General features: G+C 51.7%; 1 protein-coding gene across 4 annotated transcripts in view; it reads left to right on the forward strand.

The window, feature by feature from the left end:
- Nucleotides 1-6,182: 6,182 nt before the first annotated feature.
- The window catches only part of AP2A2 (adaptor related protein complex 2 subunit alpha 2), a 94,163-nt gene continuing 76,425 nt past the window's right edge, over nt 6,183-23,920 (forward strand). For 3 of the 4 annotated variants that reach the window (XM_025355973.1, XM_025355970.1, XM_025355972.1), the window contains exon 1: nt 6,183-6,462. In XM_025355973.1, the coding sequence (XP_025211758.1) occupies nt 6,396-6,462 (67 nt within the window). In that variant the 5' untranslated portion in view covers nt 6,183-6,395. The remainder of the gene's footprint in view (nt 6,463-23,920) is intronic. The other variant, XM_025355971.1, reaches the window with a different exon arrangement.

A 23,920-nucleotide genomic window follows, 5' to 3' on the forward strand; every position in this document is an offset into this window, starting at 1 on the left:
GTCTACCCCTTGGGTTAACAAGGGGCTCCCAGGATTTCCACGTCGCCTTCCTGTTACAGTAGGTAGCCAGTCAGACATGAACGGGGCGGGAGAGGGCTCCCCCGCTCCCCGCTTCCAACCAGGAAAGTCAGTCGACCATCAGGTGATGGTCAGGGAGCTGTTTGTTTGTTGTTGTTTTGTTCTTTTTTTTTTTTTTGAGATGGAGTCTTGCTCTGTCACGCAGGCTGGAGTGCAGTGGCATGATCTCAGCTCACCGCAACCTCCGCCTCCCAGGTTCACACCATTCTTCTGCCTCAGCCTCCCGAGTAGCTGGGACTACAGGCACCTGGCTATCACCGCGCCTGGCTAATTTTTTGTATTTTTAGTAGAGACGGGATTTCACTGTGTTAGCCAGGATGGTCTCGATCTCTTGACCTCGTGATCTGTCTGCCTTGGCCTCCCAAAGTGCTGGGATTACAGGCGTGAGTCACCGTGCCCAGCCTTTTTTTTGAGACGGAGTCTAGCTCTGTCACCAGGCTGAATTGCCTGGCTGTTAGTTTGTTTTTGAGAGAGCCTCGCTCTGTCGCCCAGGCTGGCTCACTACAACCTCCATCTCCTGGGTTCAAGTGATTCTCCTGCCTCAGCCTCCTGGGTAGCTGGGACTACGGGCATGCACCACCTTACCCAGCCAATTTTTGTTGTTTTTTTTTTTGAGACGGACTCTCACTCTGTCACCCAGACTGGAGTGCAGTGGTGCAATCTTGGCTCACTGCAACCTCTGCCTGCCTGGTTTAAGCAATTATCCTGCCTCAACCTCCCAGGTAGTTGGGACTACAGGCATGCACCACCATGCCCTTCTAATTTTTTATTTTTATTTTTATTTTATTTATTTATTTATTTATTTATTTATTTATTTATTTTTTTGAGACGGAGTCTCGCTCTGTCACCCAGGCTGGAATGCAGTGGCCGGATCTCAGCTCACTACAAGCTCCGCCTCCCAGGTTTACGCCATTCTCCTGCCTCAGCCTCCCGAGTAGCTGGGACTACAGGTGCCCACCACCTCGCCCGGCTAGTTTTTTGTATTTTTTAGTAGAGACAGTGTTTCACTGGGTTAGCCAGGATGGTCTCGATCTGCTGACCTCGTGATCCGCCCGTCTTGGCCTCCCAAAGTGCTAGGATTACAGGCTTGAGCCACCGCGCCCGGCCTATTTTATTTATTTATTTATTTTTTTGAGATGGAGTCTCGCTCTGTCGCCCAGGCTGGAGTGCAGTGGCACGATCTCGGCTCACTGCAAGCTCCGCCTCCCCAGTTCACGCCATTCTCCTGCCTCAGCCTCCCGAATAGCTGGGACTATAGGTGCTCACCACCACGCCCAGCTAATTTTTTGTATTTTTAGTAGAGACTGGGTTTCACCATGTTGGCCAGGCTGGTCTTGAACTCCTGACCTCGTGATTCCCCTGCCTCGGCCTCCCAAAGTGCTGGGATTACAGGCGTGAGCCACTGTGCCTGGCCTTGACCATACATCTTATGCAGGAGCTTAGGGGGCTGCCCCTCTGTTGGCCCAAGGGTCCCCTGAGCAGGTATCCCCCACCAGAGGCTGCTTGGGACAGACCTTGATGATGTCATCACCCTTCTGCCTAGTGAAGTGTCTGGCCTCCTTGGCCTTGGTCACCCCCAGCTGCCCTTCTCCTTTGAGAGCAGGGGGCCCACTGATGTGGCTGCACCCCCACAGCCTCAGAGGATGGCCCTGAGAGCCTGTGAAGGTGCTGGCCCTGTGCAAGTTACACATTTCCAAGCCTTTGGCGGGAAGGGTCTCCTAAGGAGAGGCTGGGCAGGTTCAGTCCCTGAGTCCACTGAGCCCCTTTCTCTGCATTATGTCCAGGGATTTCTGGCTTTGTAACCATGTTTTAGGGGCCGCCCTGCCTGTAGCTTCCAGGAATTTGGCCCAGCAGCAGCCAGAGGGACCCTGGGCTGCCAGGCCGGCTCAGTTGATCCAGACACCGTGGGTGCCGCAAGGGACCCAGCTGTTGCCCGGGGCCTGTCTCTTGGAACCCATCCTACACGTGTTCTGTGGGGCTTTGTTGACAGAAACTCAGCTTCCTGCCATTCACAGGTGCCCAGTCTTCCCCCTCAGGTGCGATTGTGGGTGTGGATGCGATTGTGGGGCTTGACTCTCCCAGGATCGAGGGCTGAGCTGGGCGGGGGCTCTTGGGAAGTGGGACTTAGGGTCCCAGGTTATCGAATGTACCCCATGCCAGTTCTCTGTGCCCTGCACAGCACTCCAGCTCTCCTGCCAGACGTCTGGGGAGGCTGCACCTCCCACCCTCACGGCTGCTTTGCTGCTGTCTGGGCCCAGCTGTGAATGGCTTTGCATTCCCCCAGCTTTGCGGTGGTGAGAAAGATGTGCGGTCATGGCGGCTCCCACCCTCCCCACGATGAGTACTCAGGAGCCTGAGCTCATCCTCTCCTTCTTCAAGTGGGCTGGCTGTACCTGAAGCACCCACCCACCACAGAGTTCCAGAATGCACCCCTCATGCCTCCCACCCTTCCATGGCAGGGGACAGTCAGTTCTCACAGCCTTCCCTGAGCATGTCAGTCCTGGGGACCGTAGGTGCTCAGATGATCACAGGGGGCCACGGGGGGCCACGGGGTCTGAGCATGCCACCTCACTGCCTGAACTCCTGTGAGTGCCCAGGGCCCAGCTGTACATGGAACAGGCTGCCAGCCCCTCTTCTGGAAGGGTCATTGTCTGCGACACACACCGGAGATGATGACAAGGAAACTGGGTCATTTGTAAAACGGACAGGTTCAGGTCTGGGTAGGACCCAGGGCATGGCCAGCTACCTCTGCAGGGGCTGTGTGTTGGGGAACCCCGCTGCAGTGAGACAGCATCTCCACACCTCAGCTTGGAGCCGCGGCCTGTTTCCCTTCATGATGCACACGTCGGGCTTGCATCTGCGGATCCTGGCTTCCCCACGGCTGTGGATGAAGGAAAGCGACTGGTCCCCACCTCTACCCTTGGGAACAGTACTGTGACCTTGAGTAGCTAAAATATGACAAACGTTCAAATAACTTAAAAAACGGCCTGGCGCGGTGACTCACACCTGTAATTCCAGCACTTTGGGAGGCTGAGGCGGGCGGATCACGAGGTCAGGAGATCGAGACCATCCTGGCCAACATGGTGAAACCCTGTCTCTGCTAAAAATACAAATAATTAGCCAGGCATGGTGGTGCACGCCTGTAATCCCAGCCACTGAGAAGGCTGAGGCAAGAGAATCGCTTGAACCCGAGAGGCGGAGGTTGCAGTGAGCTGAGATCATGCCATTGCACTCCAGCCTGGGCAACAGAGCCAGACTCCGTCTTGAGAAAAAAAAAAGAGAAAGAAACTGAGGCTGGGCACAGTGGCCTGTAATCTTAGCACTTTGGGAAGCCAAGGCGGGAGGCTTGCTTGAGCCCAGGAGTTCAAGACCAGCTTGGGCTGGTCTAGTGAGCCCCATCTCCACAAAAAATCAGAAACCTAGCCAGGTGTGGTGGCATGCACCTGCAGTCTCAGCACTTTGGGAGCCAAGGCAGGAGGATGGTTTGAGCCCAGAAGGTTGAGGCTGTAGTGATTCATGATTGCACCACTGCACTCCAGCCCGGGAGACAAAGGGAGAGACCCTGTCTCTAAAATTAAACATAAATAGGCTGGGCGTGGTGGTTTACGCCTGTAATCCCAGCACTTTGGGAGGCGGAGACGAGCGGATCACAAGGTCAGTAGATCGAGACCCTCCTGGCTAACACAGTGAAACCCCGTCTCTACTAAAAATACCAAAAAATTAGCTGGGCGTAGTGGCAGGCACCTGTAGTCCCAGCTACTCGGGAGGCTGAGGCAGGAGAATGGCGTGAACCCGGGAGGCGGAGCTTGCAGTGAGCCAAGATCACGCCACTGCACTCCAGCCTGGGTGACAGAGCGAGACTCCGTCTCAAAAAAAAAAAAAAAAAAAAAAAAGAAAAAATCAAAAAGAAAAATAAAATTAAACATAAATAAATAAATAAACAGGCCAGGGATAGTGGCTCACACCTGTAATCCCAGCACTTTGAGAGACACAGGCAGGCGGAATGCTGGGATTACAGGAGTTCAAGACCGGCTTGGGCACCATGGCGAAATGCCACCACTACAAAAAATAAAATAAAAAAAAAAAATAAAAAAAAGAAAAAACTGTTTCCTAGCACTGCACACTCCTGAAGCTGGCCTCTCGCTAGCCGAGGAGTGGCAGTGGTCAGGGAGGTCCACACAGACTCAGGCCCAAGGCTGGGACTGGAGTAAATGATCTGGAGGGCTTGTGTGTCTGCAACGGCAACGGCGCTGGAAGGAGGTGGGGATTCTTTTACATGGGTCCCTCTGGGACCCCTCAACACTCTTGCGTGGACAGGAGGACGTCTGTGGGAGTCCCAGAGTTGGCACTGTGGAGGAGTCTTCCGAGCGGGCAGAGGGGGACGCCTGCCAGGCCCAAGCCCTCCTGTGGGCAGCCCCTGCAGCCCCCACATTGCCCTGCTCTGTGAGTGGCTGCTGGTGGGGGGGGCACAGTGGTCTGCTTGTCTCGGTCTTCGGCACTGCCACTGCCAATGGGAGCTCGGATTAGGCACGCCAGCCTCCTGGCGCCCAGAGAACACACTCTGCCCATGCGTGTTAGTGGACGGTCCTCGTGACTCTTGGGACTGTCCCGGAGAGCAGCCCAGGACCCCTCACATGGCACAAGACGCTCTTGTGTCCAGAATGGCCTTTATTTGTCGTCAGGGATAGGGGAGGGAAGCTTCTTAGTGGAAGGGAACAGCTGAAGGATGAATGGCCCCGGGACCACTTTCTCTGCCGGGAGGTAGCACTGGGAGGGGATGGGGACCCGGGAGGGGCGTACCCTCCTCCAGGAAGGCCTCTGCCGGGTGGGCTCCGTGACTCTGTCTTGGAAAGTGATGAACTTGGTTTCCTGACAACGACTGGGGTCTGTCACAGATCTTGATTTTCCCCAGCAGTTCTGGAGGCCCAGAGCCTGGGTGTGGCATCCAGTTCATTGGGGAGGGGCATGGGTCCTGCCCCCACCTCCTAGCCGGGCTCCACCAGGGCTAAGCTCTCATCTGGGGCTGTGCAAGTGAGCCAGGGTGGGGCAAAGTCCTGGCTGGTGGGTCTGGGCCAGTTCCAGGTACAGGGTCCAGATCCCCCCACTCCCGGAGGAGGGAGCTTCCTCTTCAAAGCCATCTGGCTCTGGGAAGGACAGCGAGGCAGGGCCATCTGCTTCCACACTCCCTGGGGTCTCTTCCTGGCCTAGGCCCAGAGCTGTGCAGCCTGGCCCAGAAGGTCCTCCCTCCCGCTGCGTCCACGGGGGGTCCCTAGGCCTCCAGCTCGCAGCGGTGCAGAGGGCCGGGGAGCAGAGGGGGCCCTGGCAACAGTGGCAAAAAGTCCTGGCGCCGAGGGACTGGATTCCACAGTGAGCTGCAGCCCCGGCCGCCATCACTGGGGTGGGGTGGGCGGTTGTTTCTCTGCAGGCCCAGGTGATGTGGTGGGGGTGCCTGGACTGCCACACAGACCCTGGGTTGGGCTGGGCACGGGGCCCGCCTGGCCCCCAGCTGGGGAACCGCAAGAGATGTGGCCCTGGCCGCTCAGGTCGGCAGAAGGGGCGGCTCAGTCCCAGTCTCAGGATACGGGGCTGGGGGAGGGTTTCCTCCCCAAAGGCTGTCCCGAGGCTGTGACCCCTTCGCCCAGAGCCCCGGCTTCCTCCTGGCGCCGCCCTCCCGGCCCCGGTCCACCCCGGACAAACAAGGCCCTGGCAGCGAAGCCCCTCCGCCGCCCAGCGCTCACAGGTCGTTTATTCCAAGTAGGAAAACGGAGACCTGCTCGGGGCAATCTAGGGGGGCCAACGCCCAGGGCGAGGCTGCAGCGTGTGCCTGCGTGGTCGCCTCTTTTGCAGTGACCACCAACAATGAAGACGGCGGCCGTCCTGCTCACGCGAGTTCCCGCCCGGATCCACGCCCTTCCCGTGGGGGACGCGGGCGGCAGCGCCAACCCGGCGCGGCACCGGGACGCGAACCCGCGGCTCCAGTGGCTCCGTCCGTGGCGTCCGCCTGCAGGGGGCGCCCCCGCGCCTGCCTCGACCGGCTCGTCCCCGCGCCGCGGACGCGCGCGCGCTGTCTCACGCGACACCCGCCCCGGCCGCCGTCCGTCGCAGCTCGCGTGCGTGCGCGTGCGTGCTAGTGCGGGCGTCGTGCGTGCGCGCGCGCGGCGGCCCAGAAAGCGGCGCTGGGAGCCTGAGGCGGCGGTGGTTAGGCGGCTCCCCGGCGGCTTGTCCGCGGCGCTGAAGGCGACCGTGCTCCCCGCTTCCCGCTCCCAGCGCTTCTCCGCCCAGGCCCGCCAGCGGAGGCCGCTCCCGAGCGCCGGAAGATGCCAGCCGTGTCCAAGGGGGACGGGATGCGGGGCCTGGCCGTCTTCATCTCCGATATCCGCAACTGTGAGTGGCGGGGGCGGCGCGGGGCCGGGGCTGTGGCTGGGGCCGCAAGCGGAGACGGGGTCTGGGAGCGGAGGTCCGGGGCGGGGGCTCGAGGCGGGGGTGCAGGCTGCGATGCGGGCGGGGCCCGGGGCCTGAGGGTGCGGGCGGCGCTCGGGGTCTTGGGGTACCGGGTCTGGGAGTGCGAGCCAGGGTGCGGGGTGGGGGTCCAGAGTTTGGGGGTGCGGACTGCGCTCAGGGTCTTGGGGTATCGGGTCTGGAGGTGCGGGCCAGGATGCAGAGCGGGGCCCTGGGTCTGGGGTGCGGGGTAGGGGGTCCAGGGTTTAGGGGTGCAGGGTCTGGGGGTTTAGGGTACGGTCCTTCATTCACATCTTCACTCTCGTTTGCTGGTCCGCGCGGGGGGCTGCGGCACCGCCAAGGGGGTTCCGGGCCAAGACGCCCCTCCCCAGTATGATGTCACCTCGGTCTTTCTAGTACTGGAGCGTTTAACCCAGCATTTTCCAAAACGGCGTGGATTTTAGCTCTGGGAGCAGAAATCTGGAAATCGGTGTCTTCCTAGGAAACAGCTTTGTGAGCTGGGTTCTGGCGGCTTATTATCCCCTGATTAGATCTCATCCACGACGATTAAAATGACTCATTCCCGGAGGGAATCTGGACACGAGCAGGCAGTCAGCAGTCGGGGTGTGGGATGGCCTGGCTGCCTGCTGCTCCAATCACAGACCTTGTTCTCAACCCCATGCGTGTCCCCTCGGGGTGGAAAAAATCCACACCAAACCGTGAAACAAGCCAAGAAGGCTTGGCCTGTTAGAAGGATGTGCAGGGTGGCGGGGTGGGTGCACCGGTCCACAAATTAATTTGACTTTGGTGTGCAGAACCTTCTCTTGAAACAAAGCCGATTTCCTCTCTGGTGTGTTCATTTTTTTCCTTGTTATCCAGCAAATAGTTGACTTCATGGTTTTTTGTTTTTGTTTTTTTTGAGACAGGGTCTTGCTCTGGCGCCCAGGCTGGAGCGCAGTAGTGCCATCACGGCCCACCCAGCCTCCCAGCTCAAGTGATCCTACCACCTCAGCCTCCAGAGTCGCTGGGACTACAAGCGTGCACCAGCACCATTTTCGTGTTTTTTGTAGAGATGAGGGTCTCGCTGTGTTGCCCAGGCTGGTCTCGAACTCCTGAGCTCAAGTGATCCACCTAACCTTGGCCTCCCAAAGTGCTGGGTTTACTGGCATGAGCCACTGCACCCTCATAATTTTTAGTGTGTATTTTGAGGAATTTTTGTGATCTTCCCTTTGAATTCTCATCTCCTTAGACTGGGTGGAGGATCAGGAGGATGGTCATTCTCCTACACTCTTTGTAAGGGTAGAAGTCCATCTAACCCTTCCCCTACTCTTTAAAAAAAAAAAAAAAAGCATAGAGCTGGGTGCAGTGGCTCACACCTGTAGTCCCAGCACTTTGGGAGACCAAGGCAGGTGGATCTTTTGAGCCCAGAAGTTTGAGACCAGCCTGGGCAATGTGGTGAGACCTTGTCTCTACAAAAACCATGAAAATTAGCCGGGCGTGTTGGTGTACACACCTATAGTCCCAGCTACTTGGGAGGCTGAGACAAGATCACTTGAGCCCAGGAGGTCAAGGCTGCAGTGAGCTGAGATCGTGCCACCGTACTCCAGCCTGGGTGACAGAGTGAGACCTTTGTCAAAAAAAAAAAAAAAAAAAAGGCTTAGAAACACAGCCTCAGATCAGCACTTTTACGAGTAGCATTTTTTCTCTTGCTTTGTCACGTAATGAGACTAACATGCATTTTGTAAAACTAAGTGTGTGTATTATTTGTTAAGGGGACTCCTCGGGACAAAGGCTGAGCACTGTTAAGTTAGCTGCGATGTCTGTCCTTCCATTTTTGAGGAAAATTGTGTTAGGCAGGACGATGAGATTGGAAGGCATTTCCTTAGACAACAAGTCACCCGCTTGTTAGATATATTGTCTGTGCGAGGGCCTGCGTTTGACAGGATGGCGCCTACCACAGGGAGCGCAGTACAGCCGTCCTCCCTTATTTGTGGTTTCACCTTCTGAGGTTTCAGTTACCTCTGGTCACCTGTGATCTGAAAATAGGTGAGCACAGTACAATAAGATATTTAAAGAGACCACATTCATGTAACTTTTATTACAGGATATCATTACAGTTCTCTTTTATTATTGGCTGCTGCTAATCTCTTATTGTGCCTAATCTGTAAGTTAAACTTTTTCCTAGGTATGTGTGGGGAAAAAGCAGCTTGTATAGGATTTAGTGTTACATGAAGTTTCAGGCACCCACTGAGGGCCTTGGAACGTATTCCTGTGGATATGGGGAAACTGCTGTACTCTATAAATACTTGACTGTGTAAACTAGACTTTCTTCAACTCAGCAGAGCTGACATTTGGGGCTGGATCACCCTTTGTTGTGGGGGACTATTGAGTACCTTGTAGGATGTTTATAGCAGCACCACATGCCTCCGTTGCGATAAGGAACAATGCCTCCAGGCATTGACAGATGTCCTCTTAGGGCTAAGTTGTCCTCCGTGGAGAACCACTCATGTATCCCGATGAATGAGACAGCCCCTCCCCTGAAGGAGCTAGCAGAAGAAGGGGCGCTTCGTCCTAGCTGGGGGAGCCAGGTCTCTTTAATACGGCCGCCTTCTCGGAATTCTCTTTGCGACGTTGCTGGTGGGTGGCCTCTCATCAGCTGCAGTACTCACCGTTCTCCCTCTGGGCAGTGGCTTCAGCTTGTGGTGCTGTTTTTCACCCGTGCGGCTGCGTCTCCCCCGCTGCCCTCTAGGGTGGGCTCTACAAGGTGGGCACCCTGTCTGGCTCATCACATTATGGCTCCTGCTCTCCTCATGGTGAGCGTCTGGCATGTGAGCTGTACCCAGTGAATGGGTAGATGAGCGAGCCAGAGAAGACCTCACAAGGAGGGTGATTCTTGGGCTGGTTTTGTCCAATGGGCAATTCAGGCAGGAGACCCAGGTATTTGAGGAATAGCAAATAATTAATGTATATATGTATTGAATTAATTAACGTGAGCTGGTGCCTGGAGATGGGATTGGAGGGCCAGCCAGGGTTTGAGCTCATCTGAACCTGAGCTCCATGTCCCAGGCAGAGGGGTCCCCGATTCCGCTTTCCCTGGCCAGCTCTGATTTTGTGTGCAGTTTTCCTCTCGTGAGGGTGAATGATAGTAGTCGTCGGGCCCTGTGGAAAGAGGACTCTGAGCTGACAGCCAAGGCTCTTGACCCTGACTCTGCCTGTTAGCAGCTGCATGAGTGGAGGCCACTGGCCATGGAGCCTCAGTTTCCACAGTGGACAGTTGAAGGGGTGGATTTAGAGCTGAGATACCATTAAAGCTGCATGAGTGGAGGCCACTAGCCACAGAGCCTCAGTTTCCTCAGCTGACAGTTGAAGGGGTGGATTTTGAGCTGAAATATCATTAAAGCCTGTTTGAGCTCCAAATTTGCATCTTTCTGACTAGTTTCTTAAGTTTTCCTCCTTTAGCCTGGGCAATATAGTGAGACCCCTATCTTTACAAAAGAAAAAAAAGAATTAGCCAGGTGTGGTGGCACGCACCTGTGGTCTCAGCTACCCAGTGGACTGAGGTGAGAGCATTGTCTGAGCCCTGGAGGTTGAAGCTGCAGTGAGCTAGGATTGCGCCACTGCATTCCAGCCTGGGCAGCCTGAGCAACAGATTGAGAGACCCTGAGACCCTGCCTCAAAAAAAAGTTTTTCTCCTTCAAGACCCAGTGCCAGCCGGGCGCGGTGGCTCACACCTGTAATCCCAGCACTTTGGGAGGCTGAGGTGGGCGGATCACCTGAGGTCAGGAGTTCAAGACCAGCCTAGCCAACATGGTGAAACCCCTTTTCCACAAAAATGCAAACATTAGCTGGGTGTGGTGGTGGGCGCCTGTAGTCCCAGCTACCTGGGAGGCTGAGGCGGAAGAATCGCTTGAACCCCGGAGGTGGAGCTTGCGGTGAGCCAAGATCGTGCTGTTGCACTCCAGCCTGGGTGACAGAGTGAGACTCCGTCTCAAAAAAAAAAAAAGAAAAGCCCTGTGCCAAGTATCTGAGGGAGTGGACAGGGAGCACGTGGACACATGAGCTAAGGATGCTGTATTTTCACTTCGAGTAACCCACTCCCAGCAGACTGGCTTGGGGCGTTACTCCTCTTAGCAGAGGCAGCAATGAACATGCTCCAGGATTTGAAAAGGGGCCTCGTGCCAAGCTCTGCCCCTCAAAGTTGTAGCTTTTGTGGCTCAGGTAGTGAACTAACTTAATATCTCCTAAAATTAACTTCATCCGAATTTCTGATTGACTTCAACCCAGCGACCACTGCATTTTCTCAGTATGAGTTCAGCGTGTGAAAGTTAATAAACTGTTTCTTTTTTTAAAAATTGGCATTAAAAAATCCTAGTCCTTTTATTTAGTCCAAGTTTTAGAATCTTTAGTTTGAAATAATTACAGCTTTACAGGAAGTTGCAGAAAATGGACAGGGAGATCCCTGGCATTCTTCACTCTACCTTTCTTTCTTTTTTTTTTTTTTTGGGGACGGAGTCTTGCTCTGTTGCCCAGGCTGGGGTGCAGTGGCATGATCTCAGCAGCTCACTGCAACCTCTGTCTCCTGGGTTCAAGTGATTCTCCTGCCTCAGCCTTTTGAGTAGCTGGGATTACAGGCGAACACCAACACACCTGGCTAAATTTTGTATTTTTAGTAGAGATGGAGTTTCACCATGTTGGTCAGGCTGGTCTTGAACTCCTGACCTTATGATCCGCCCACCTTGGCTTCCCAAAGTGCTGGGATTATAGGCGTGAGCCACTGTGCCTGGCGCCCTACCTTTCTTAATGTGGACATCTTGCATAACTACAGGACATTTTCAACACCGGGACACGGACGCTGGTACACACCACCAGGCTTATTCAGATTTCATTAGATCTGCGTGCACGTGTGTGTGTATGTGGTTCTATACAGTTTTAGCACCTGTAGCTTTGTGTGACCCCCTGTCTCACTCAAGATACAGAACTGTACCATCATCACAAAGCTACCCTTTATAGCCACGCTCCTGAGACTAATCTGTTCTCCATCTCTGTAATTTTGTGATCTCAAGGATGTCATATAAATGGAATCACATCATACGTGATCTTTTGAGATTGGCTTTTTTTTTTCTGTCAGTGCAGTCCCATCGAGGTCCATTCAGGCTGGTGCATTGATTGGCATTGTATTTGAGCAGAAGATACCAAGAAAACAAAATAACTGCTGAAATTGGGAAAACAAGACAATAGTTATTTGCTATTTATTCAGTTATTTTGGAACTTTCGTTTGTTTTTTCACAAATGACATATCTGCAGAGGAGAGTCGTATCTGGCTTAGTTAATGCATGTCTTTATGCATTGCTGTTGACATGCTGACACTAGAATGTTGTTGGAGAGACACAACACTGCTGAAATGTTGTCAGGCTCTGAGAATTGACTGCCAAACAGTCAGGACTGTGAGGAAAGGGAAGAAGTGATAATCCTTGTGAGCCCGGTCAGTTTGCCAGGAACACAGCTTCAGGCAGGAAATGACCGTTTTTCTTTCCCTGCATGTGGTGCTGGTGTGGTGCAAGTGCTTGGAGGCGTTTTCTTTAATCCACCCAGGTCCTCACATGAAGGGGAAACAGATGGAGAGATGTTATTAGCAAGATGGCAAAAATGAATTTCCATGCTCTTGAAGAAAGTGGTGCAGTTTTGCTGCAGGTTTCACGATAAATTAGAATAATTATCAGTGCTCTGCTCACTGTGGTTGGCATAAAACTCGGTCCCTTCCATTTCTTGTTCTTTTTTTTCTTTTTTTTTTGAGACAGAGTCTCGCTCTGTCACCCAGGCTGGAGTGCAGCCTCCGCCTCCCGAGTTCAAGTGATTCTTGTGCCTCAGCCTCCCGAGTAGCTGGGACTACAGGTGCCTGCCACCACGCCCAGCTAATTTTTGTGGAGACGTGGTTTCACCAAGTTGATCAGGCTGGTCTCAAACTCCTGGCCTCAAGTGATCCGCCTGCCTCGACCTCCCAAAGTGCTGGGATTACAGGCGTGAGCCACTGTGCCCAGCCATTTCTGTTAACTTTCTTGAAATTAGATACCTTTGAATTGTGTTTCAGCGTGACTAAAGTTAAAAAGATTTTATTTGTTCATGGAATTCCAGTTATGGAGTCATAAATTAGATATGGAGAAACTGAACACTAAATTTTAAACTCTGCTTAAACTTCAGTGTAAAAAACATAAAGTTGTACTGATCTTCGTGCATGGGAGTGAAGATCAGAATCAGAGTTGGTCAGTCTGCTTTTGCATTTCTTAAATAACCTTCACAGTTAAAAGCTCATTTTGTCCTTTTGACTGTACATTCCTAAAAAGTGCTGACTTTTAGAAAAGAATGCTCTTCTTGCATGTCTTCTTTTGCATGCTTCTGCATAATTGGTGTTCCTTAGAAACCAGTGTAGGAAGTGTGTCATGGTGGCTGTGGAGAGGAGGAAGGAAGTCTTTGCTCAGGTTGGATTTTTCTCGCCAAGGTGGTGGTCGCTGCTTCTGGGACATCCTGGTTCTCTTTGCAGTGTTTCCAATCTGGCTGCTCTGAAGGTCGGGATCACTTTCTTTTATGACAAGTTGAAGTGTCCTGGTGATGAACATACTTTGTGCCAGATACTTACTATTATTTCTCTTTCCTCTTAAAATGACTTACACTCAGTTACTTTTGGTAGCAGTCTGTGTCAGGGTTTTGTAGTCGAAGAGTTCCTGGAAAGGCTGTCATTGAAGGATTAAATGGCGTTTCCGTGGCTCTTAAAAAATCAAATAGGCCGGGTGCTGTGGCTCACGCTTGTAATCGCAGCACTTTGGGAGGCCGAGGCGGTTGGATCTCCTGTGGTCAGGAGTTTGAGACCAGCCTGAGCAACGTGGAAAAACACATCTCTACTAAAAATACAAAATCAGCCAGGTGTGGTGGCGCGTGCCTGTAGTCCCGGCTACCTGGGAGGCTGAGGCAGGAGAATCGCTTGAATCTGGGAGGTGGAGGTTGCAGTGAGCCAAGATTGTGCCACTGCACTATAGCTAGGGTGACAAAGTAAGACTCTGTCTCAAAAACAAAAAACAAACAAAACCCCAGAAATGAACAGTTTTTACCAGGCCACATGATGTCTCAGATTAGAAGACCACATTTGCTGATTCTGGCAGCATGTTCCTTCTTCAGAACCTTCCTGACTTTGGCTTGAAAGTTGAGCTGGTTGAAACGTCTTGAAAAGCAGTACGTGCAGTTTTGTCACGAGAGAATTTCTGGGTGGGCGGGATAGGTTGAGGTGGGTGTTCCCATGTAGAAGTGGGGGCTGAAGCTGTGTGGTGAGATGAGCTCTTTGCTTGGGACAGGGTTGTAAGGGTCTGGGCAAGATGCACAGAAGAAATAACATGTGAGTAGGAAGCAGCCCTGTTGTAAAATAGTGCCCTGGAGACTTGAATTGGGAAGAGGACCAAGAAGAGTGTGAGGCAGTGAGATGCCCAGCACCAGGGCGGGAGAGGCGAGTTCCAGTGACTTGTGGGCACCTCAGGAGCGGGGATGACCCGAGAGACACAGGGAACTTGGAACCACCCTTCTGCATTCAGACATCACTTCTGCCATCTTTGCACGCTTTTTCCTGAAACATTGTTGGCGGAGGGGAACTTGTATCTTCTGTTCAGTTGATTCTTGATTTTAAACATTTGTTGCCTTTTGGAGCCAGCATTTACCTGGTGATTGGAGTGTGGGAATGGTTGGGGGTATCAGGGCTTCTGCAGGCTGGGAAGGTGGCAGGAGCACAGGGTACAGGGGTGGGCTGAGGGGCTGGTAGGCGCTGCAGGATTTTAGGAGGGGTGCTGTGCCCACAGCTGCCGTGTGTCCCCAAGTCCTGACTTCCCTGCTAGGTTCTTTCTGCCCCGTGTAGCTCCCTTAGCCCCGCCACCCCATACCTCAGGAGACTCTAGGTCCAGCGGCAGACCTCCTGCCGGGTGCATTCTTAGGAACAACACTTCTAGCCGGGGAGGGGAGGTTTGGGTCAGATCCCGATTCTGCTCTCCTTTGTTTTCCACTTTTAAATTTTTTATATTTATTTTTGTTTTTAAAATTTAGAGACAGGGTCTCACTATGTTGCCCAGGATGGTCTTGAACTCTGTGGCTCAAGTGATCCTCCCCCGTCAGCCTCCCAGAGTGCTGGGATTTATAGGTGTGAGCCACCGCGCCCCGCCCTTTCCCACCTTTTCAAATTGCAGCCCTGTCAAGAGCCTGGAGTCTTCGTCTTTGCCTGAAATCCAGACTCCGAGTTGTGATGGTTTTGTGTTCATCTCTGTTTTTTTTTTTGAGATGGAGTCTCGCTCTGTCGCCCAGGCTGGAGTGCAGTGGCCGGATCTCAGCTCACTGCAAGCTCCGCCTCCCGAGTTTACGCCATTCTCCTGCCTCAGCCTCCGAGTAGCTGGGATTACAGGCGCCCGCCACCTCGCCCGGCTAGTTTTTTGTATTTTTTAGTAGAAACGGGGTTTCACCGGGTTAGCCAGGATGGTCTCGATCTCCTGACCTTGTGATCCACCCGTCTCGGCCTCCCAAAGTGCTGGGATTACAGGCTTGAGCCACCGCGCCCGGCTTGCGTTCATCTCTGTGCTTGACTTCAAGACACTCCCATTTACCTTTCTTCTCAGCCACCCTAAGCTTTGGTGTCTGTCTGCCGGTTTGCTTAAAAGTATAGAGACCAGGCCGGGCGTGGTGGCTCAAGCCTGTAATCCCAGCACTTTGGGAGGCCAAGGCCGGCGGATACTGAGGTCAAGAGATTGAGACCATCCTGGCTAACACAGTGAAACCCCGTCTCTACTGAAAATACAAAAAAAATTAGCCAGGTGTGGTGGCGGGCGAGTAGCTAGTCCCAGCTGCTCGGGAGGCTGAGGCAGGAGAATGGTGTGAACCCGGGAGGCGGAGCTTGAAGTGAGTGGAGATCGCACCACTGCACTCCAGCCTGGGCGACAGAGCCAGACTCCATCTCAAAAAAAAAAGTAAATAAATAAAAAGTATAGAGACCAACAGCCAACATGTGTTGCCTGGCTTTTGTTTTGCATTGTGGGGTGTTTTTCTTACCTTTAAAATCCCTCTGATGGCAGCACAAGGGTGTAATGCGGATTACTTAGCGTATGTAAAGAACTTTGAGCTCCTTGGGGCAGGCGGCACTGTGTTAGGATTTGTGTTTTGCTTTTTCTGTGGACTGCCTTCTTGTTTCATGTAACGTAGCTTAAATAGCAAGTACATCTTTCTTTTTTTTTTTTTTTGGAGACGGGATGTTGTTCTCTCACCCAGGCTGGAGTACAGTGACATGATCTTGGCTAACTGCAGCCTCTGTCTCCTGGGTTCAGGCATTTCTCCAGCCTCAGCCTGTGGAGTAGCTGGGATTACAGGAGTGCACCACCACGGCTGGCTAATTTTTGTATTATTAGTAGAGATGGGGTTTCACCCTGTTAGCCAGGCTGATCTTGAACTCCTGACCTCAAGTGATCTACCTGCCTTGATCTCCCAAAGTGCTGGAATTATAGGTGTGAGCCACTGTGCCTGGCCTTTTTTTTTTTTTTTTTTGGGACGGAGTCTCGCTGTGTCGCCCAGGCTAGAGTGCAGTGGCACGATCTTGGCTCACTACAACTTCCGCCTCCTGGGTTCAAGCAGTTCTCCTGGCTCAGCCTCCCTAGTAGGTGGGATTACAGGCATGCACCACCATGCCCAGCTAATTTTTGTATTTGGGTAGAGATGGGGTTTCACCATGTTGATCAGGCTGTTCTTGAACTCCTGACCTCAAGCAATCCACCTGCCTTGGCCTCCCAAAGTGCTGGGATTACAGGCGTGAGCTGCTGCACCTGGCCTAAGTTTTTTTTTTTTTTTTTGAGAAGGAGTCTCACTCTGTCTCCCAGGCTGGAGTGCAGTGGCGCGATCTCGGCTCACTGAAACCTTCATCTCCTGGGTTCAAGTGATTCTCCTGCCTCAGCCTCCTGAGTAGCTGGGATTACAGGTGTGTGCCACCATGCCAGCTAATTTTTGTATTAGGTAGAGATGGGGGTTTCACCATTTTGGCCAGGCTGTTCTCAAACTCCTGACCTCAAGCAATCCACCCACCTTGGCCTCTCAAAGTTCTGGGATTACAGGCATGAGCCACTGTGCCCGTCCAGTTTTGTGTTTTTAGTAGAGACAGGGTTTCGCCATGTTGGCCAGGCTGGTCTCCCAAAGTACTGGGAATTACAGGTGTGAGCCACCGCGCCTGGCCTATTCCTTTTTTTTTTTTTTTAAAAAAAAAAGAGATAGGGTCTTGCTGTCGCCCAGGCTGGAGTGTAGTGGTGTGATCATAGTTCACTGCAGCCTCTGCTTCCTGGACTCAAGCAGTCCTCCCACCTCAGCCTCTTGAGTGACTGGGACTATAGGATGTGCCACCTCGCCTGGCTAATTTTTTAAATAAATAAATTATTTATTGACAGGGTCTCATTCCCATTGCCCAGGCTGGAGTGCAATGCTGCAATCATAGTTTACTTCAGCCTTGACTTCCTGGGCTCAGGTAACCCTCTTGCCTCAGCTTCTTGAGTGGCTGGGACCACACACCTGGCTAATTTTTATTTATTTATTTATTTATTTATTTTTTTGAGACGGAGTCTTGCTCTGCCGCCCAGGCTGGAGTACGGTGGCGTGATCTCAGCTCACTGCAAGCTCCGCCTCCTGGGTTTACGCCATTCTCCTGCCTCAGCCTCCTGAGTAGCTGGGACTACAGGTGCCCACCACTGCGCCCGGCTAGTTTTTTGTATTTTTTAGTAGAGACGGGGTTTCACCGTGTTAGCCAGGGATGGTCTCGATCTCCTGACCTCATGATCCGCCCGTCTCTGCCTCCCAAAGTGCTGGGATGACAGGCTTGAGCCACCGCGCCCAGCCAATTTTTAAAAAACTTTTTTGTAGAGATAGGGTCTTGCTTTGTAGCCCAGGCTGATAACGAACTCCTAGGCTTGAGCAATCCACCTGCCTCAGCCTCCCAAAGTGCTAGAATTACAGGTGTGAGCCACCACGCCTGGCTGGTTTATTATTAGATGCTTGACATTGTGAATTTCATCTTCTAGGAGCAGAATATTTTTGTGTTTCTTGTAATATTCTTGGGCTTGGTTCTGGGATGAAACTGAGTTCTTTGGGAACAGTGTGATTCCTACAAGGCTGCACCACGCAGTCTGTAGTCTGGGGCTAGTTTTGCCTCACCCAAGGCAGTGTCTTCTCTGAATGCTTCTTGAGGCCGTTGTTTGATGTGGATTTTCCTCCGGCTGCTGGGCCCTGTGCTCCAGCAGGGGTTCTTCCCTCCGCTTTCCTGAGACTCTTCCCTCTGCTCAAGGGAGTTTCGCTTATTTGTATTTAATGTATTTATATTTATTTATTTATTTATTGAGATGGAGTCTCTGTTGCCCAAGCTGGAGTGCAGTGGTGCGATCTCAGCTCACTGCAGCCTCTGCCTCTGGGTTCAAGTGATTCTCCTGCCTCAGCCACCCAAGTAGCTGGGATTACAGGCGCCCACCACTACACCTGCCTAATTTTTGGATCTTTAGTAGAGACGGGGGGTTTCACTGTGTTGGCCAGGCTGGTCTCGAACTCCCCACCTTAGGTGATCTGCCCGCCTTGGCTTCCCAGAGTGCTGGGATTACAGGTGTGCGCCACCGCGCCCGGCCTGTTGTTATTTACCATTGACCACAGCGCAACACCATTGTCAGTCTCCAGAAAGAGGCCTTCAGTGCAGTGAGCGCATGTCAGATCTCTGCCATCTTCTCTTTTTTTTTTTTTTTTTGAGACAGAGTCTCGCTCTGTCGCCCGGGCTGGAGTGCAGTGGCGCGATCTTGGCTCACTGCAAGCTCCGCCTCCCGGGTTCACGCCATTCTCCTGCCTCAGCCTCCTGAGTAGCTGGGACTACAGGCGCCCGCCACCGCGCCCGGCTAATTTTTTTATTTTTAGTAGAGACGGGGTTTCACCGTGGTCTCGATCTCCTGACCTTGTGATCCGCCCGCCTCGGCCTCCCAAAGTGCTGGGATTACAGGCGTGAGCCACCGCGCCCGGCCTCTGCCATCTTCTCAAAGCACACTTCGAATGGTACCTTTTAAAAGTTCACTTTTGGGGCCAGGCAAGGTGGTTCGTGCCTGTAATTCCAGCACTTTGGGAGGCTGAGGTGGGAGGATCTCTTGAGCCCAGGAGGTTGAGGCTACAGTGAGCCATGTTTGCACCATTGCGCAGCCTGGGCGACAGGATGAGACGACCCTGTCTCAAAACAACACCAGCAAATTCACATTAGCCTACGGTTGGGCAAAACCATCTAACACAAACCTTGTGTATAAAAAAGTATTGAATATCTCAGGTAATTGATTGAATGTTGTACTGAAAGTGGAAAACAAGGTGATCGTATGAGTACTTAACGTACGATTTCTTTTTTTTTTTTTTTTTTTTTTTTTGAGACGGAGTCTCGCTCTGTCACCCAGGCTGGAGTGCAGTGGCCGGATCTCAGCTCACTGCAAGCTCCGCCTCCCGGGTTCACGCCATTCTCCTGCCTCAGCCTCCTGAGTAGCTGGGACTACAGGCGCCCGCCACCTCGCCCGGCTAAGTTTTTTTTGTATTTTTTAGTAGAGACGGGGTTTCACTGTGTTAGCCAGGATGGTCTCGATCTCCTGACCTCGTGATCCGCCCGTCTCGGCCTCCCAAAGTGCTGGGATTACAGGCTTCAGCCACCGCGCCCGGCCAACGTACGATTTCTACCAAATGCGTATTGCTTTCCTGCCATTGTAAAGTCAAAAAATCGCGAAGTTGCACCATCACAAATTGGAGACTGTCTGTACTTATTTACAGATAAGGAAACTGTGGCATAGAGAGGTTGTAAGTTAGCCTAAGTCACGGAGCTCCCGAGAGGCAGAGCTGGAGTTTGAACTGCGTCAGTTTGCCCGAGATGCCTGCCCGCCGCCTTTCTGCCTCTGTTTGCCTTGAGCGCCAGGTTATGCTTCTGCCTGGAGGGAGCAGTCTCATTTAAAAACAAGAAACAAACGCATGTGTGTTGGTCTGTCTTTCCTGTGACTTCTCTGTGCCCCTTTGTATTTGAGGAGTCACTGGGGCGTTACTTTGTGATGGTGACAGACGCTCTGTTGGGGCCTCTCACCTGGGTCGCGTGTGTGCTGGCTGGTGCCGCGCGGGAAGGCCGGCCTTTCCTTACGGATGCTGACTTGGCTGCACCGACCCTCCCTGTGGCTTCTCCTGTCGCCTGAAGTCCCCACCAAACCCCTCTACAATACTGAGGTTTTAAAGCTTTTGAACTTATTTTTATCCCGTTAACCCCTTGTAGTTTATTTTCTTGTGGGATGGGTCTCCATCATTCCTCACATAGATTACCAAATATGTTCCAGAACATTTATGAGGTAATGCTTTTTTCTCCTTGCGATGCAACGTCGCTGTATTCTCAAATGTTTGTGTGTTTTTATAGGCTCCTTTGCTTCTAGTCTGTTCCACGAAAATGTTGATATGTTTATTTTTAGTTAATAGGAAGTAACTGGGCAGGTCTTCCCAATAGCATTCATTTTTTTGTGATTTTCTTGTCTAGGCTTGTCCTTACTTAAATGTTTTAAAAGATTAAAAAGGTTAAAGAATATAGTTTAAGGCTAGGCGCGGTGGCTCACGCCTGTAATCCTAGCACTTTGGGAGGCCGAGGTGGACGGATCACGAGGTCAGGAGTTTGAGACCAGCCTGGCCAATATGGTGAAACCCTGTCTCTACTAAAAATACAAAAATTCCCCGAGTGTGATGGCGGGTACCTGTAGTCCCAGCTACTTGGGAGAATCGCTGGAACCTGGGAGGTGGAGGTTGCAGTGAGCCAAGATTGCACCATTGCACTCCAGCCTGGCAACAGAGCAAGACTCTGTCTCAAAAAAAAAAAAAAAAAAAAAAGAATATAGTTTAAGAAGTTAATTATAAAACATTGTCCCTTCCTTGCCCACATTTCTTTTTTTTTTTTTTTGAGATGGAGTCTCGCTCTGTCACCCAGGCTGGAGTGCAGTGGCGCGATCTCTGCTCCCTGCAAGCTCCGCCTCCCGGGTTCATGCCATTCTCCTGCCTCAGCCTCCCGAGAAGCTGGGACCACAGGCGCCCGCCACCATGCCTGGCTAAGTTTTTTTTGTATTTTTAGTAGAGATGGGGTTTCACCGTGTTTACCAGGATGATCTCGATCTCCTGACCTCGTGATCTGCCCGCCTCGGCATCCCAAAGTGTTGGGATTGCAGGCGTGAGCCACGGCGCCCAGCCGCCTTGCCCACATTTCTAAACCCGAGTCAATTATTTTCATTTTATAGCTGTTTATTCTTAAAAATTTACTTTAAAAATGATTGCTTGTTAAGTCTAAATTGCGTGTTCCTACTATTAATGGGGGTTCTTTCCCCCATTTAGTCATTACTTACTGACCTTTTTTGAGACGGAGTTTCGCTCTTGTCGCCCAGGCTGGAGTGCAGTGGTGGGATCTCGGGTCACTGCAACCTCTGCCTCTTAGGTTCAAGTGATTCTCCTGCCTCAGCCTCCTGAGTAGCTGGGCTTATACAGGTGCCTGCCACCACTCCTGGCTACTTTTTTGTATTTTTAGTAGAGACGGGGTTTCACCATGTTGACCAGGCTGGTCTTGAACCCCTGACCTCAAGCGATCTGCTTGCCTCGGCCTCCCAAAGTGCTGGGATTACAGGCATGAGCCACTGTGCCTGGCCTATTTATTGATGCCTTACTATAGAAGATGAGTCTTTTAACTCTTACTCAAGTTTCTCTTCTCCTGTACTCGTATATGTGTAATATTTTACTTGATTGATGTCTGAAAATACTGTTCTCAGCCGAGAATACCAGTTCAACTTTTGGTTCAATTTTTAATTTTTTAAAGAGTTAACCATTGCCTTTTGTTTTGCTACCTTTTTTTTTTTTTTTTTTTTTTTGAGACAGAGTCTCGCTCTGTCACCCAGGCTGAAGTGCAGCAGCCCGATCGCGGCTCACTGTAACCTCTGCCTCCCGGGTTCAAGCGATTCTCCTGCCTCAGCCTCCTGACTAACTGGAACTACAGGCGTGTGCCACCTGCCCAGCTAATTTTTGTGTTTTTTTGTAGAGATGGGGTTTTGCCATGTTGACCAGGCTGGTCTTGAACTCCTAACCTTAAGTGATCCTCCCGCCTTGGCTTCCCAATGTGCTGGGATTATAGCCATGAGCCGCTGCGCCGGCCAGTGTCTGAAATTTTAAGACGATCTGCCCAAGTGTGGCATTTGGTGGCCTTATTCAGTCTAGAAACTCATGTCTTTTGGGCTAGTGGAAAATATTCTTGTTATATTTCTTTGCTAACCTCTTCTGTTTCATTTCACTTTCTCTTTTCTCAGTATTTTTCTGTGATAGTTAAAATTATACCTCTTAGTGTAGATTTTCCTGCCTTTCTGTCTCTCGTGTTCTGTTTCCACGACTCTCAAGTTTGTCCTGTAGCCCTTCTTTTGCATTTTTAATTTCTGCTGTCACTTTTATAGCTTGACAGCTTTCTTATGACCCAAGTGCCCCTTTTTTGGTGGCATCTGTTTCTTCAAGCTGTGTTTTATCTCGTCTGTGCAAAGGTGTTTCCTTTGGCATTTCCTTCTGTGCATTGTGTCATTGCTTTGAATGCCTTTTGTGTAGGTTTGTTTAGTCTCTGGCCCGTGCTGTGAGGTTCTGAGCTCTCACTTTGTGCTTGGTGGCCAGTGGCTGTCCACTCATGTTTACTGGTACCTGCTCACCTGAAGGGCTTTGGCAGCAGCCTTCGCTGCAGGGTGAGGTCTGAGGGGGAGCCTGAATGCTAGTTCAGTTCTTCCAGAGGACTCACGACTCTCTTCTCTTGCTTGGTGAGCAGGTGGGTGTTGTGAGTCCGGCTGCCATTATTCTGGGATGGGGTATCTCACCCTCGGGGAGCCTGTCACTGCGCTGTGCTGCTCTCACGGGACCCCTTGCTCCACACTTAGTGGAGCTCAGAGCTTCTGTGTTCTCACCTTTCCAGCTTGTCTTGCTGAGATGGGGGCCGAGGGGCCTGCCTGGCCACAGGGTCTCATGGAAGGCATCTGCTGCTCCCTGTACAGACTTGAGGCCCATCCTCCTGACATCGGTCTCCTGAGGTTCCTTTCATTCCCAAGCCTTTTCGGGTTCTCTGTTGGAGACGGTTTGCTTCTTACTTGTCTTCCCTCCTGCAGGTAGCTGGGGTGCAGCTTGCTATCCGTGGCTGAGTCAGTTACTGCTTGACCATTGCTTGGCAGTGTCCAGGATTGTGATAACTCTATTGTTATCTATCTATCTATAACTCTATTGTGATAACTTTATCAGTCCTTGATGACTGATTGTTTCTACACACATGCCCCTGCCCCCATTTATGACTTGTGATATACTCTTGGTTTATCACTGCCTGAGAGAAGGCCTTGGGGAGGAATAATTTGACTTTGTGTAATTTTTATTTTTTTTAGAGATGGGGTCTTACTATGTTGCCCAGGCTGGTCCTGGACTCCTGGCCTCAAGTGATTCTCTTGCCTCAGCCTCCCAAAGTGCTGAGGTTACAGGCATGAGTCACTGCATGTGGCCGCTTTCTTATTCTTTTTTTTTTTTTTGAGATGGAGTCTCACTCTATTGCCCAGGCTGGAGTGCAGTGGCGTGATTTTGGCTCATTGCAACCTCTGCCTCCCGGGTTCAAGTGATTCTCCCACCTCAGCCTCCTGAGTAGCTGGGACTACAGGCGTGTACCACCACGCCCAGCTAATTTTTGTATTTTTAGTAGACGTGGGGTTTTGCCATGTGGCTAGGCTGGTGTTGAACTCCTGACTTCAAGTGATCTGCCTACCTTGGCCTCCCGAAGTGGTGGGATTACAGGCATGAGCCACCATGCCCGGCCTCTCATGCTTATTGAAGTAATAATACCTGACTTTTAATCAAATTTGGGCAGGTGGTTCTGAGAGCTTGTGTGGCATGTATTTCTAAGTGGAATTTTAAATAGAATTTAAAATTCTATTCATTTAAATAGAATGGTGACTCGGCATTTATTCCTTATCTGAAGTAAGCAAGTAGGAAGGACCTTGTTCCCTGTTCAAGGGAATGAACAGTGCAGTGTATTCTTTGCAAACCTACATATGGTATTAGTCTGTAGTGCTCTGAAACCCAGAAATCAAAGGAAAAGCATGGAGCCTTTGACCGACTGACCTTTGTTTCTTTTTTTTTTTTTTTTTTTGAGACGGAGTCTTGCTCTGTGCCCCAGGCTGGAGTGCAGTGGCCGGATCTCAGCTCACTGCAAGCTCCGCCCCCCGGGTTCACGCCATTCTCCTGCCTCAGCCTCCCGAGTAGCTGGGACTAAAGGCGCCCGCCACCTCGCCCGGCTAATTTTCTTTTTTTTTTTTTTTTTTTTTTTTTT

This window comes from Theropithecus gelada, chromosome 14, assembly GCF_003255815.1.
Source record: "Theropithecus gelada isolate Dixy chromosome 14, Tgel_1.0, whole genome shotgun sequence".
NCBI lineage: Eukaryota > Metazoa > Chordata > Mammalia > Primates > Cercopithecidae > Theropithecus > Theropithecus gelada.